Genomic DNA, 15,191 nt, shown 5'->3' with positions numbered 1-15,191 from the left:
TACCGAAAAAGATCTTTACAAGAGTAAAATTTTAGATAATTTCTCTTTTTCTAATTATTTTTAAATTATCGAGATAAAACAATCTAAATAAATGGAAAATAATTATTAATGATGAGAAATGATACTCACCCCAAGGTTGCTCCGTCGGTGCCCGATGTCTCTCTCAGACCTCCTCCTCCTCTCAGGACGTCAGGCTTCCTCCTCTCACCGCACAGGACACTCGCGAGAAACACTCGCGGATAATAAACTACAATCGCGCGCGGACTAATTTCATTAAAAGTCTTTCTCGCGCGATACTGTACGGCACTCCCGTTTAAAAAAGTCCTTTAGTCCGATTACTTGAACGGCACTCCCGAAGCAAACGCGACGAACCGGCTGCGGTTCGTTTATTCAATTAAATCGGCGGACGCGAGGGTACGTTAGCTTCCCCGTCTTTGGATTCTTATCCAAGCAGAACAAGAGTTTTGCTTGGATAAAATCCTCGTACTGAGTACTGAGCCTTCCCACCTCGCCAAGGTCGTACCCGTGGGAAGGAAGTATATCTTTACTCTGTAATACAAAAGCAGCTAGGTAACAATTTTTCGTGCAAATTTGAAGGAGTCGCGACGCCGCGTGCTCGCGTCGTGCGACGAAATGTTTTTTCCAAGGTGTCGGCAACTTGGCGCGATACTGCAAGTCGAGCGGACGGTTAACAAAGGCACGCACTTGATTGAAATTAAATATCACACTCACAGCACGTACGGTATCAAATTCGTAAATCTCGCGAAAGTATAACCGCATTATTAATATGCACGACGAAGAATCGTGACTGCCGGCCGCTAATTTACGCGACGCGAGATGTACACGGAGATTACGAAGCATTCACGAAACGAGCGCGATGTATCACGGCGTTCCGTTACTCGAATCACTCGATACGACACTGTCACTCAGCCCTCTTTTTCCCTACGGAGAGAATCGGAGATAAATCACATGACACGACAATTCCGGCACACAGCGTTCGAAGCACGACGCGAGATAAATGAATGCGCACATTCGCGATTCGCGAGTCCAGACATGGCGGGACGAGCGACTATCACCCGCGAATGTCACAGCGAAACTGCACATCGTTCACAATTGCCGTTCACATATCTTCGCCTCGACGTCTCGAGTGAGCGATTCGCGCGACACGTTATTCATTATTCCGACAGACACCTCTTATACACTCGTAAATTGTTGAACACACACGGCGCGTACTCGCGTAGCAATTATTCCCGCGGCCCGCGAAACGAGGAAGCAGGGATGCCAATCACTGAAACGAGTGCGTTCCGAAATCAGCACGAAGCACGGTGACAAGCTCGCTCCCGGAGCACAATCACTTCTCCTACCCGTGCGAAATTCCTCGGGAGAATGATAGCTGAGTCACTCACGCAGGTAACAGTACTTCGAGCGTCGACGGCAGCAACTGGCAAGTCCGCTCATCGTCAGAATCAACGCCGAAAACACGCCGATTATCGAGACACGCAATTTTAGTTCAACCGTCGCGCGGCTAGTGCGGACGCACTGGTGGCACGGTGCCTAGTACGCCGCCGCGCGCCGTATCGATCCGCCGCGTCGGCGGCGCGGAGCGGCGGGACGTGATTGGCCAGATCCGGGGGCTCGACTTACGAGCCAATTGCGTTCGAGGTGTCGCCCGACTGTGCGGCGGCAACAGCGCGCACAAGAATTGCAATTATAAATATAAAATTATAAATGTCAAATAGAGCAGGCACACAAGACTTAGTTTTAACTTTAAACTTGTTTTCTGCAATGTTAATACTAGCGTGTTCATGTTTATTACACCATAAATCGATAACACACTAGGAAATTGGTTAATTATGCGTTAATTCTCAATAACGTTTAATAATTTTTCTACATTTTTATTTATAATATTAATTATAATATAAAAATTTAAATATTGTTTTTACGTTTACGCGCCAATAAATGTTTTCTCCGTATATGTGGTATATATGTTACATTTCAAAAATTTTTATATAACGAGAAGTCTTTTTAAAAATAACTTATTTTTATTTTATCAAGACGGACAAGCAATTAGTAACAATTAGGGCCCGGACACACACTTTTTCGTAACACGTACAGCCGTACGTTCTCAAATCGAGCAACGCGCGTGGTCGAAACTTTACTGTTACTGTTACGAAAAAGTGTGTGTCCGGGGCTTTAGTAACAAGCAACTTCGTTTTCAGTAGAGAGAGAAATGAGCATGCGTACTTAATTATTACAACAAAGAGATTGCGTAATATATCTTCAGGCTTTAAGAACGTTACATATATTTAGTGCGTCAGAGCAGTAGGGGAGACCGGGGCTAGAAGTAGAAGTCACACAGGTAAGTTATCACAAAGCTTATATCTTGTTTAATAAATTGAGTGGAATATTCTTTTTTATAGTGTAAGTTGCTCCTATCGTGTTAGTCGGATGTACGAAATAGCTCGTTTTAAAAACATTGCATGTGATATTTACGAGCACTTTTTAAAAATTGGAGGTCGTGAGTCTTTTGCCTTTATTTTTATTGTTCCGTTGGTTTTTGGAATTATTAGTAGTAATTTCTTTTTGGTCATAAGAAATATTATAGTTTTAGATAATTCTCCCTATATAGTTAATCGTCGTTGCAACATAGTTTATAAATATAATTTTTTTTGTATAAAATGACCGTAATTAACTAGTAATTATTTTTGTAAATTTATTTTTAGGTCTTGTGTTACTTTTTCGTGTAAACAATATCAGTAAACTCACGGTGATCATTTGTAATTTTAGTAAAAACAATAATTAATAATTATAATAATATCTTTGTCGTTAAACTGGAATGGATTACGTCGTTCAGCTAAAATACGCTTAATCCTATCACATTATGCTATATCACTTGAATATTTCTGTTTTTAAATAATTGATCAATTAATTTGAGGAGAAAAGCCGAGTACTCATTATAATTACGATCTGAACATAAGACTTAAATATCTCAGAACTCATAAATTCGCGTTTTTATTCAACGTATATGTATGTATTATGTGTTTTAATTAATCGTCATATATGTATATTGTGATTCATAAAACGAATCGAAATAATTTAGACAATGATTAATTAAAACAACTTTTTATTTCAACTTTTTATTTCAACTTCTTTTTCTTGGTTGAATTGTATAAAACTTTATTAAGGGCCGGTTGTTCCACTTTCAGATAAACTATCTGGTAACTTATCTGATGGATAAATGTCTGGTAGAGCGTTGTTCCATTTCTCGGTAAAATTTAACTTCCTGATAACTGGCCACTATCGACAGATAAATTACACGGTACTTTGGGTACCGTGTAAGACTTATCTGACAGATAAATGCGTAGTGGGATTAGAAATCATACCCCGTCAGCGGAAGATGCGCAGCGCTGGTGTATCTGACGTTTCACGCATTTGTATATTAATATTTTGCGATAAAGAATTTGGATATTATCGAACGGACGGTATCGGACGGTATCGAAAATGGAACCAGGATTATGCGAAAATCAATTTCTTTATGGTGACGAAGATGATAACGAAGAATCTGATGAAGAAATATATATAGTGGTGCTTCGCAAGCAATATACAGTTCGTCCACGTCCAGATTTATTTAACGAATATGATAATATAAAATTTGTATTGGATTAATAACCGTGGAACAACGCTCACTAAATAGCTGGTAAACTACCCGGTAAGATTTATCCTATAGGTAGTAATCTGTCGAGTAAGCCGAGATTTATCGAAAGGTGGAACAACCCGGCCTTAACTATATAAATGACTTTATTCGAGCCAGTTTTCTGCATTTAACGCAATATAATATATCATTTCAAGATTATATATTGCTGAGTATGTACAAATATATCAGTGTTGATTTGATCATTCTTTCTGTATATGTGAAAAAACGCAGCAAAATTATCAGACTTTGAAACTAGGAGATTAATTAAAATTTAATTTTTAAAACTGTTGTATTAAATTTTGTTATATAATTTGGTTACATAAGTCTCTTCTCTGATTCATATATAAGTCTTAACACTATTTAATACTAAAAAAGTACTACAAGTAGCAAAAGAGCACTGCTCGTTATCATAATTTAATGCAATGATGTAAATAAAGATATAAATTACTCAACCATATACCAGTAGGCTTATTTTGTAACTCTTAACAACAGTTTCGTTATCATATTTGTTATATTGTTGTTACGCAGTTTTTTTGCCATAGGGTATATAGGTATACCTGCGCAACTGTCGTTATGAGCACATATTTTTTACGATTAACCATTATTTTCTCAATGATATACTAATGTCTTTTCAATCTCGTAAATTATAAAAATATTACATTCTCTTTAATTATACAAATACAACAAAAATATTTTTATTATAGAGAAGCTGCGAAATGGCGCTCATAACGGAGTACTGGACCCTGGATGGCATAATCATTCTTACAATTCTCATTATAATCGCTTACCTTTACATGACTCGCAATTTCAAGTACTGGCAAAAACGAGGCGTTCTGGAAATACCACCTACACCTTTCGTGGGCAATTTTATGGAATATCTACTTCTACAGAAAGCCCCGGCGTATTTCCTAAAAGATCTCTACGAGCGAGCGAAGGGCGAACCTTATATAGGTTTCTACATTTTTGACAAGCCCTTCTTGTTGCTTCGCGATCACGAACTCATTAAGCACGTCTTGATAAAAGACTGTAATATTTTCTTCGATCGATACGGCACGGGCAATCTAAATGATCGTATTGATCGAAAATTATAAGAACGAAATTGACACCTTTCTTCACATCCAGTAGATTGAAGAAAATGTTTGGCCTGATGCTAGAATGCGGGAAGCATTTGGATGAATATCTTGACTCATTAAAATTGAATGGTAAGTTGGAGCATATATACATATATATTGAACATTCATGAAATAAAAAATATAGAAAAAAGATGAAGTTTGTGACTATAACCACAATCATCTGTAAAGTTTTTGTGATATTAAAATATTTTATGTTATTGTACACACGAAGATGTTTGCTCGTGATAATAAAAATGCGAGAATCAGAGTATATCTACAGCTAAACAGATTTAATTAACTGCGATGACATTGCCGGCAGGTAAGGGACAAATAATGGACGTAAGGGATGTGAGTTCCACATTAACTATGGATGTGATCTGCATTACTGCTTTTGGACTCGACGTGAACACGTTCAAAGATCCAAACACCGATTTCCGCATATATGGCAAAATGAGTTTGAAAAATAATTACGTGCGCGGCTGGGAAATGCTCGCAATGTTCTTCCTTCCGGATATATCTCGTATGGCTAATCTGAAATCGTTTGGTAAGGAGACCACGATCTTTCTGCGCAAAATTTTCTCGGAGACAATCACTAGGCGCATGGAATCTGGCGAGAAGAGATACGACCTCATCGATATTCTGATCGAGATCAAAAAGAACAGTAGCGATGAAGAGATTGAAGGCTTCAGTAAGCGAAATAATTATATTTACATAGTATATATATAAGAATAATTAAAGATGTGTAATATAACGGCTTGCGATAACAACATCAGAGTAACCGACAAGTTTGATCAATAATCACGATATACGAATTTAATTGTAGTAAGTATCAAAAGTCTTCAAACTCTAACAGATTAATTAAATTTTAGAATTCGATGGAGATGATCTCATGGCACAAGCGGCCAGTTTCTTCTCAGGTGGTTTCGATAGTTCCACAATACCGATTGCTTTCACGTTGTACGAACTCGCATTGCAACTTGAAATTCAAAGTACACTAAGAAAAGAAATACTCGAGGCGCTCGACGATTCCGACGGAGAAATCACATACGACATGGTATGCAAGTATGCTGCTCCGTCAAATAATTTTTGTGATAAACGCTACACAAATATAGGTGACACTTTTACCGAACCAAATACTTCTTTCGTCTATCGATTTTATTTCTGAACAAGTTTTTGAACTTATCAAATCTCCGATAAATACTTATTTACTAGATCAAGTCGCTATCTTATCTGGATATGGTGGTATCGGAAACTTTGAGAAAGTATCCGTCACTAGGATTTCTGAATCGCATGACAATGCAGACTTACGAAGTACCGAACTCTAATCTCGTACTCGAGAAGGGCACGCCAGTTTACATCCCGATGCTTGGCCTACACTATGATCCAGAATATTTCCCCGAGCCTCATAAGTTCGATCCGGAGCGATTCAATGAGGAGAACAAACGTAACAGACCGCCATGCGTTTATTTCCCATTCGGAGAAGGCCCACATGTGTGTATAGGTGTGTATAGGAAATCAAATTTAATTATAGAAAATATAATTATAGAATTGACAGTTTTAATTGAAAAGTTATGAAATAAAAAAGTAAAATCACAAATTATTTTTTGTTAAAATAATGTGATAAGTTATATTACATTATTATGCATTTTGCAGGCAATCGCTTCGGGCTTTTAGTGATAAAGCTAACGCTCATTAAAATCTTGAGTAAATATGAAGTGACACCGTGCGAAAAGACTATGATACCGATGATAGCTGATCCGGCAACAAGCTTGACAACACCGTTAAATGGTGTAATATATCTCAATATGCGAAAAATTAATACTGCTGCTAATTAAGATTTGGCAAAGTATTTTTGATAACAAAGTGGTATAATCACATTTTTAAAATTTTAATATATTAAAACTTTTCCATTTCTAGACTAATCTGCAAAAATAAATCGAGAAATAATTTTTAACACAAAAAATTTCAGTTCTTATTTCAATGTGCCCAGGTTGTCGCAGAATGACAGTCGAAAATTTATTTCAACTCTTGGAGTTTACTCAACTCTCTCTCTCTTTAAAATCATAGCTCTACAACTATGCCAACGTTAAATCTGAAATATAACTTGCTTATCTCCTGCTAATTACAAAAAGATAATAATATAGAGAGGGATTTTTGTCAAATATTTCTTCGTCACCGGCAGAATGATGGTTTTTCCTTTATTCGTCGACATTGTAAATATATATAGGAGGCAGCCACGAGAGCAGCCGGTCACATGCTGATGCAATGATATATATAATATATACATATACAGCTATGTATATTATCCATTTTCATTCACTTACTCTCATTTACAAAAAGACTAACGATCGACCGTACAGTCAAGCTATACTCGCCGAGCGATCGACCTAGTAGATTTACTTACAATTATGCTTCTCTCTCTGTAACATAACTTATGACATCTTGGAATCGAATGGAATGACTGATACCATGTATCGATAGTATCTTTTATATATATATATATATATATATTCTTTTCTTCGCGCTCGTTTTGTTCAGCGACGGTGAGTTTTATAGTACGATTTGCAACAATTTCAACTCGTAATATAAATAATACACGCTTACATATATCGCGATGATCGTATACATAAGCAGTTCTATAATGGTTTCCTTTTTCAGATTTAATCCTTCCGATCGCATTTCATATAGGGATGCTTATCATATATATAACTCAATAGAATCGAAAGGATTACATCTGAAAACATACACATTCTAACTGTACAGACTACAGAGCTGAAAGAACTGGTTTATATTTTTTTTTGCACATCAATACGCCTGCGGCCAGAATAATATGCACTAGATACTAGTGCATCAATTAAATATCAAGTATCTTTTTACTGCACTTTTTCTGAACCATGTCAAAAGCGTCGAAATCACTAAATGAAACAAACTGATCAGGAATAAAAATTTTTCGAAAGTTTTGTTAAAAGTTTAATATATTTATTTCAAACGCTATTTAACTATAAATAAATTACTACAGTGCGATAGTTTCTAATTATAGGAAGAAGTAAAAAATTATGATTTTAATTTAAACATCAATTATTTTGTTTCTTCGCGAAATGGCAAAAGTGATAAAGTTATTTCGAATTAATCTAATCGCGATAAATATTCCTGACCAAGTACGAACGAGGTTCGATCTGTTTCGAGATAATTCTCGTATTAGCGTCGCGAAACAAATATCATCAACTCTAAATACGATCGCGCAAAGGAAATAAATACGCCGCCACTGAACAACAGCAATAAATCAGTACACCTCCTCCGCAATGCGCGTGTGAGATTTCCATCGATACGTTTACACACATAATTATACACGCTTCATCCGTACACAATATCGTAATATCGTATAATGTAATATCGATAATAACGTTATAATATCGCGCTAAAACTCGCCCGCGAGCATTAATTGTATTTTTGTTCTTCTCCTCTTAGCTCCTCTCGTATATCAGGTAAATATATATAATCTATTTATTCATTTATGTATATATAATTACTTTTGTTCACTATGTATATATGCATGTACGTATATACGCGTATATATTATGCATACATATACACACAGATGTATATAGGATATTTCATTTTTATCGAATTATCTTATTATCGATATAAATACAGATATATGCATCACACACATATGTCTGTACATATACATATACGAGATGTATATACACATTCTCACATGCATTCAAGTTACGTCGTAGTACGCATAAATTTCATGTAATTAATATTCTCCTAACGATGAGACCGATGCAACGATCACGATTGATTTACTTCTTTCTTTTCTCTTGGCAATCGATGACTTAATTTAACGCCTTGTGGGAAAGGAACTGCGAGAAACCGACAGAGAAACGGACCTCGCAAACATGAAGTGTTCACGTGATACAATTTATTTGAGTTCACGAAGAATGCACATCGAGAAATTTCATATTAAAATTCGAGATCACTACGATACACGAAGCTGTAAAAATATTAGACACAATCTGAAAATGTTGTCAACAAAGCTGCATAATTTAACATCTTTATAGCCGCGTTTTACTCAAATGTGCGCACTGATGTGCGTCGAGATTTAGCTCACGCCACTTCTATGAACATCTCATACGCTGCTATGGAAATAACATTTTGCGTGAGCTTGTTAATTATTTTAATAATTATTTATCAAACACTCAAAAGAATTCCGAATAAAAAATAACGTTATTATAACGGATTACTTTTGAGTAGCAATTGGTATCGATGTTAACATAAAGCAATTGTTTACCTAATGACTAATGATGTAATTTAATCATCGTTTAATAAACCAAATTTATTTCCTGTCAACATCAAGGCGTCTTATTTTTATTGAATACGTAAGGAAAGCGTGGAAGCAGTAAATATTTTCTTCAGAAGCAAAACTTCTAAAACTTCCCTTCATTTTTTTATAAATGCTAATATTAGCTCTAAAATGAACCTTTTTAATAATTGGTAACTTTGGTTAAACAAGGTTGTCGTATACGCAATGAATCTATAAAATTTAGGTATAAAGACATAACAATAAATAAAGTCATGCGTGATAAACACCGATTTCTTTTTTTTTCAACGTTAACATGGAAATGGAGACCGGAATGGATGAATTATGCGAATATATGTAGTTTAAATATATTTGAAGTTTGAATGTATATTTTATTCCAATAATTGACGACAATAATTGGAATATACGAGAAAATATCTAGAGAGACTAAAGATTCAATTGACGAGTAAAACGATGCCGCACAATACGGCTCGATTGGCCCATTGCATTCCTTTTCATTTTATTAATTTATTTTTTTTCTATTCATTTATTATGCATTTCTAATCATTAGACACCGGAAGAAGTGATGATCAAACATTTCGACGATCTTGCAAGTCGAATTTTATTCCACGGTTTTATAAAACTTAGATTTTAGTTCAAATAGATTGTTGGTTTACGTCTGAAAATCGTTGAAAATGGATTATGTTTTAATTAAGTCTTTGAGAAATAGTCGAGAGAGTCGAATAGGTAAGAAATTGTAGACAAACATGACTAGTTTTAGAAAAAAAGTACCCAAAGATATACTGATTCTGTTGAATTTGAGATTTTAAAGAAGTCTGTAAAAAGATACTAACATTTTTCTTTATAAAAAAAGACATTTGTATCAGACAATTCTAAAAGCTGAGATAATTTACTTTTTTCATATTTGTATAGAAAGCATATAATATAGCAGTAATTTTATTAAATAAATAATTAAATAGTTAATTAAATAATTACAATTTTCATATATAGAACATACTTTTAATATAATTAGAAAAAGTTTTAAAATTAATTAGCTATTTGGGTACCTTCTTCCAATATCGGTCTTGAACATTAATAACGATCAGGCACGAAGAGCAAGCGATATGAATGAAAAAAGTGCATTTGATTTTTTCCAGGATATGAAATAGAAATAGAAACGTCGTGATATGATTCTTTTATAAACTCTTGATTATTCCGTTCAAATGTAAGCTATACAACTTTGCAAAGAAATCGCAATTTAATCATATTCTCACTAACATTATCGGTTTGAAATATATTTCAGTATCCTTTAGATATCGAGAATTAGATATCAAGATTTAAAAGCACTCATTTTTAAGAGTTTCTTTTTTAAGAATAAGGATATTTTCACATTATTCATCTTATCTCATTTATTTACTGAAATATTTCGCATAATGTGTCGTTAATTCTGACAAAACTCTAATTAAGATTGGAATTTTTAGGTACAGGAGAAATTCTATTTCTATTTCTATTAGAAATTTTATTTCTATGATTACTCGGGGATTAAAATCAAATGCCTTTTTTCAATCAATCACGAATTGAAAATTTGATTATTATTATTATTATGTGCGTCGCTATATACATTGACGCCACTTTCTCATAATCGTATTTTTCTATTCAGTTTAAATTTCCCTTTTCTTAAAGTCTTTTTGTTATCTCTTTGATAGCAGCTTTCTTATATCATAGAAAACTGAGTATACTAATTTAATTCTGAGACTCTTGGAAGGATTATAAAAGATTTACTGCCCGATATAATTATCCGGTTTTCGATTTCGCAGCAGAAAATTGCCGAATAAAAAGATTGCGCATTAACGCAATCGTTATTCATTCTTATATAGAGTTTAAAATTGATTACTTTGCGGTTTTACACATGGCTTTTTCCGCTAGCATCATCACGCATTTAATTCCAATTTGGTTCAATCGACGAGTCCTGATTTGATGGCACGGAAAAAGAGAGAGACGAAGGTAGAAGGTACAAATAATCGTTTATCAAATAATTGGCAGAATCGTTCGCTCGTTTGTTCATTCATGCACACATCGAGGTTTCTTCTCGCGAAGACCGTCGCAGAAAATAAAACGCGCCCGAAACCAACTTTTGCTTTAAAGACAATAAACGTAAGACTAGAGTTCAACAATACATACGGCCTTTAATCGCCGTACAAACGCAGTTGATAAAGTATAAAAGTATAAACAGCTAAACGTGAAAAGCAGGACGCCATACAGAAGTAACCGCATGCGTTAATGCGTGTGTCAAGAATCCAAAATTACGCGTCTGAATTTTTTGGAACGGAATAATCGCGAACAGTTCGTCGAGAAACGAACCATTAGATTACGTGCTTTCATTCTTCGAAATTGTACTCTTCCTCGCCGCGTTCAAAGAAAACGCTGAGAATGTTTCGCAAAAGTTTCGCCAATCTCTTTCAAGAAATTTCAGACAAATCTCTCCTCCAATTAATACACACCGGTTTAAAAGTTTAACAAATCATTTTCCAAGTTGGAATGCACTTTAATAACGCAGCTAGATGAAAGGTAGATACGCGACACAATTCTCTCAACGTTCTTCGAACGATCAAATAAAACGACGAGATTTTCTACCGCGTGAATCTTCTCGACGAACGGTGCAGTAATTATTCCGACAACCCCATTTTCTCTTTTTGCCGTGGCGACTGCTAGCTTTATGAGATGAAGATAGTCTTTGCGAAAGTGAAAATAATCTGAGATTATTCTAGGATAGGAGAATATACATGTCTCTCTCTCTCTCTTTCTCAGAATAATCTCGGAATAATCATGTGCTTTCAGAAAACGGTAATGTATCTATATATATATCTAAAGAATTTTGAGATATTGCCTAAAAATACACGATTATTCTTAGAATATTCTAAAAATAGACAGAGAGTATTCTCTTACCTTACATCCTTGGTTACACAGTTCCTGAAACTTAATCGTACATCAATACAACAGAGTCTAGTTACATATCTACTTGTTTGTCTTCTTCTCCTTTTTCTTCTTTTCCGTCTATTTATAATTATCCACTTGCTCGTGTATATTATAGATTTATATATATTTTTTTTTATGCACGATGGATATGTGTATATCCTTACGTCTTTGTATACACGCACACGCGCGCGCGCGCGCACACACACACACTCTCTCTCTCTCTCTCTCTCTCTCTCTCTCTCTCTCTCTCTCTCTCTCTCATCTGCACTTTGCCTATATGTTAGGTTGGCCAATAAGTCCGTGCGATTTTTTACTTATAAATGTTCAAGTAAAAAACCGCACGGACTTATTGGCCAACCTAATATATATATATATATATATATATATATATATATATATATATATATATATATATATATATATATATAATACGAACAACATTAATGATTACTCATTAAGCTATTTTTTAATTGGACAATAAATAAAATAGTTCATGTGCACAGCGTACATCTCCTCACATCCCACAGGCCGTAGGTGCCCCTCACAAATAAACGTATCTCTCGATTCTTGCGACTTCGATCGTCATGACGTAAAACACTTAAAGTCGATGACACGAAATCATGGTCCGAGGATCCCTCCAAGAAGAATTTAATTCAATCGGTAATCATATATTACGTATACCTAACGTTTCCTCGACGAATAGCATTGCTCGAGCAAATACGTTCATTCAAATTGACCGTTGTTAATATTACACGGAGAAATATTCAATTCATATATTACAGGCGCATCGTGCGCTGCGGCATTGATCGTTGCGAATTACTCGCGAGAATTTATGATACATATTTTATTTCGCAAAATAGATTCATTGAATATCGTCGACGCGCTCGATTGGCGATTTATTTTATCCACCGCAATTACTAATCTAATAGCGACAATTAATATCGCGATGAGAATCACGCGGGATAATTCCTGCATTAGAAAATTTAAACTTCTTAAAAAATCTTTTAAAAACCATTTTCAACTAGTTTCTCTTGTTTTTCACGCATTATGAATTCGATGGCGATATTTCCCGAATATTTTTGGGTCTAAATTAGCCTCTCTCTAGACATTGAACTTTCTCGCTCGAGTCTTAGCTGTTGCAGCAGAACAAGTGCTCAGGCCACCAGCCGCGGAGGCCGAGCTTCTTATCAGAGGAATCCTCGACCACCAGGACGTATCACTTGATCTCCTCTCTGCTGGGCGACCTTGGTGGATGTGGCGACAGCGGCGTTTCATTCGGATGTCTCTTCGGCCGAAAGCTAGCCGTCAATGAGGATATCCAGCCGCTTTGCGAGCCGTGATCGTGCAAGGAATCGCTGTTGCTGTTGCTCCTGGTGCTGTCGATGCTCATACCGGATTTAAATCGCGAGAACAGTCCAGGCGACGATTTTTTCGACGTCGCGGGCGAGCAAAATAGAGCAGAATGCTTCTTCCGTGCCTTGGATACCTCCTTGCAGAGCATCGAGTCCAGACTACCGGTGTGAGGACGCTCCTCCGCCTTCTTAGGATCAAGCGCGCCCAACACGGCAGCCTCCGCAGCCTGCTTCGCCATTTTAGAGATGTCCTCCATGCTGGCCGAACTTCTTCTAATTTCTACCTTGCCGAGATCCTCCTCGACATTGCAGCAGGTATCGTCGGGATTGACTATGATTTCAGGCTGTTGATTCTTCAAACGAATGTCGATCTCATGAAACTCGATACCCAGGGCCTGTCGAGTCTTCGTTTCCTTCAGGCTTTGCGACTTGCCCTCAGGATTCGACAAGTTTCTGCGGTGCTTGGAAAATGACCGAGAGCCAGAGGCTGCCGGCAAAGCCTCCAAAGAAGTGGACGATCTCTTCTCCTTGGCAAATACCGTTCGCCAGCTCTTATTCTTACTATCCGTAGACTTTCGAACCTTCGGCAAAGTCATCGCCCGTTTGTCCACTGGCGACAACTCCACCACGGTCGCGATGGCCTTACCGCCGTCCTTTACCGAGGACTTTACCAGGTTGCAGCGCTTGCAAATAAACAAGGAATTGTGGTGCCTCGACGAGGTAGTCGTGGCCGAACCGCTACTAATCGAGTTGCTCTTGTTAAGCATCTTCGACATGTGTTTCGGTTTCGGACTTGGCGAATCTTTGGAGTCGAAGCTCATACTCAGGCGGTCGGTAAAGTTCCTCAATCGCGAGAACAGAGACTTGTTATTCGGCCCAGTTTTGTCGTCGCAGCAACATCGCAGACCGATCGATTCCCGACTACTGTGCGCATCTCTGCGGCTAGGTCTGTTCTCCTGATCGTTCTCTATGACACTGCTGGTTTTCCTCACGTTGTTTTTCGGTTGCGAGCGAGCCGCCTCCGCCGCGACGACATTACCGTTTCCCTCGGGCGTCCTACTCTCAATCTTGGCGTCTAAAAAAAACGTCTCTTTCTCCATCTCCTCGACAATCCGCGTGCCCTCGGCAGACCTCGCGCTCACCGGCGAGCTCAGATCACTGCCGAGATTCTCACCCTTGCTGCGTCTCCTCTCGCGCTCGTGATCCCGGACGGCTTTGGCTAGGTCATGATTGTGATAATCCAACGAGGACTTCTCCCGACTGCCCTTCCGACTGCCGGGATAGCTCTTCCGACCGCTGTTCGAACCGGTCAGCGTGCCCTCCGTGGAGATCTTGAATTTGAGCGTCTTTTCGCTGATCTCCACCTCCGTGGCGGTTTCCGGATCGGAGCTCTCAATGTTTTCCGCCTCTTCCATCGTCAAGTTTTCCGTGATATCGTCGTCGGTGGAGCGCGAACGCGAATGGATTGTCGTGGCGGACCTTTTCGAGCGCATGCTATGCGACGACGTGGACTTGAAAACGGTGGATGAACTGCCTGTGCCGATTGGCGCGTTGGGCGGGGCCGACTCCCCGACGTCCACAACGCTTCTCCGATGATGACGCTCGTCTTTGGCCGCCTCGTTCAGTCTGCGATAGTATTCCAGAGCTTCCCTGACCGGCTGAACTAAGAGAGCCTGAAAAACAGAGTTTCGTCCACATTTAATTGTGCATATGTCATATTTATTTTTCCTAATTACATACTGCTCATTATTTCA

At 37.5% G+C, this 15,191-nt stretch overlaps 1 protein-coding gene, 1 long non-coding RNA gene and 1 pseudogene across 2 annotated transcripts in view; 1 reads left to right on the top strand and 2 right to left on the bottom strand.

Annotated features, from left to right (window-relative positions):
- The window catches only part of LOC139814702 (uncharacterized), a 40,424-nt gene extending 39,817 nt beyond the window's left edge, over nt 1–607 (bottom strand). Inside the window, exon 1 of the long non-coding RNA XR_011732523.1 lies at nt 130–607. This is a non-coding gene — a long non-coding RNA (uncharacterized lncRNA). The remainder of the gene's footprint in view (nt 1–129) is intronic.
- A 1,852-nt stretch (nt 608–2,459) lies between these two features.
- LOC139814134 (cytochrome P450 6k1-like) lies at nt 2,460–6,769 on the top strand (annotated as a pseudogene).
- Nucleotides 6,770–6,987: 218 nt separating this feature from the next.
- The window catches only part of Pde9 (phosphodiesterase 9), a 144,874-nt gene continuing 136,670 nt past the window's right edge, over nt 6,988–15,191 (bottom strand). Inside the window, exon 11 of the mRNA XM_071780184.1 lies at nt 6,988–15,110. Coding sequence (XP_071636285.1) covers nt 13,302–15,110 — 1,809 coding nt within the window. The 3' untranslated portion in view covers nt 6,988–13,301. The remainder of the gene's footprint in view (nt 15,111–15,191) is intronic.

Source organism: Temnothorax longispinosus, chromosome 6 (assembly GCF_030848805.1).
Source record: "Temnothorax longispinosus isolate EJ_2023e chromosome 6, Tlon_JGU_v1, whole genome shotgun sequence".
Classification (NCBI taxonomy): domain Eukaryota; kingdom Metazoa; phylum Arthropoda; class Insecta; order Hymenoptera; family Formicidae; genus Temnothorax; species Temnothorax longispinosus.
The sequence above is the reverse complement of the archived record's forward strand: the minus strand, read 5'-3'. Positions and strand labels throughout refer to the sequence as shown.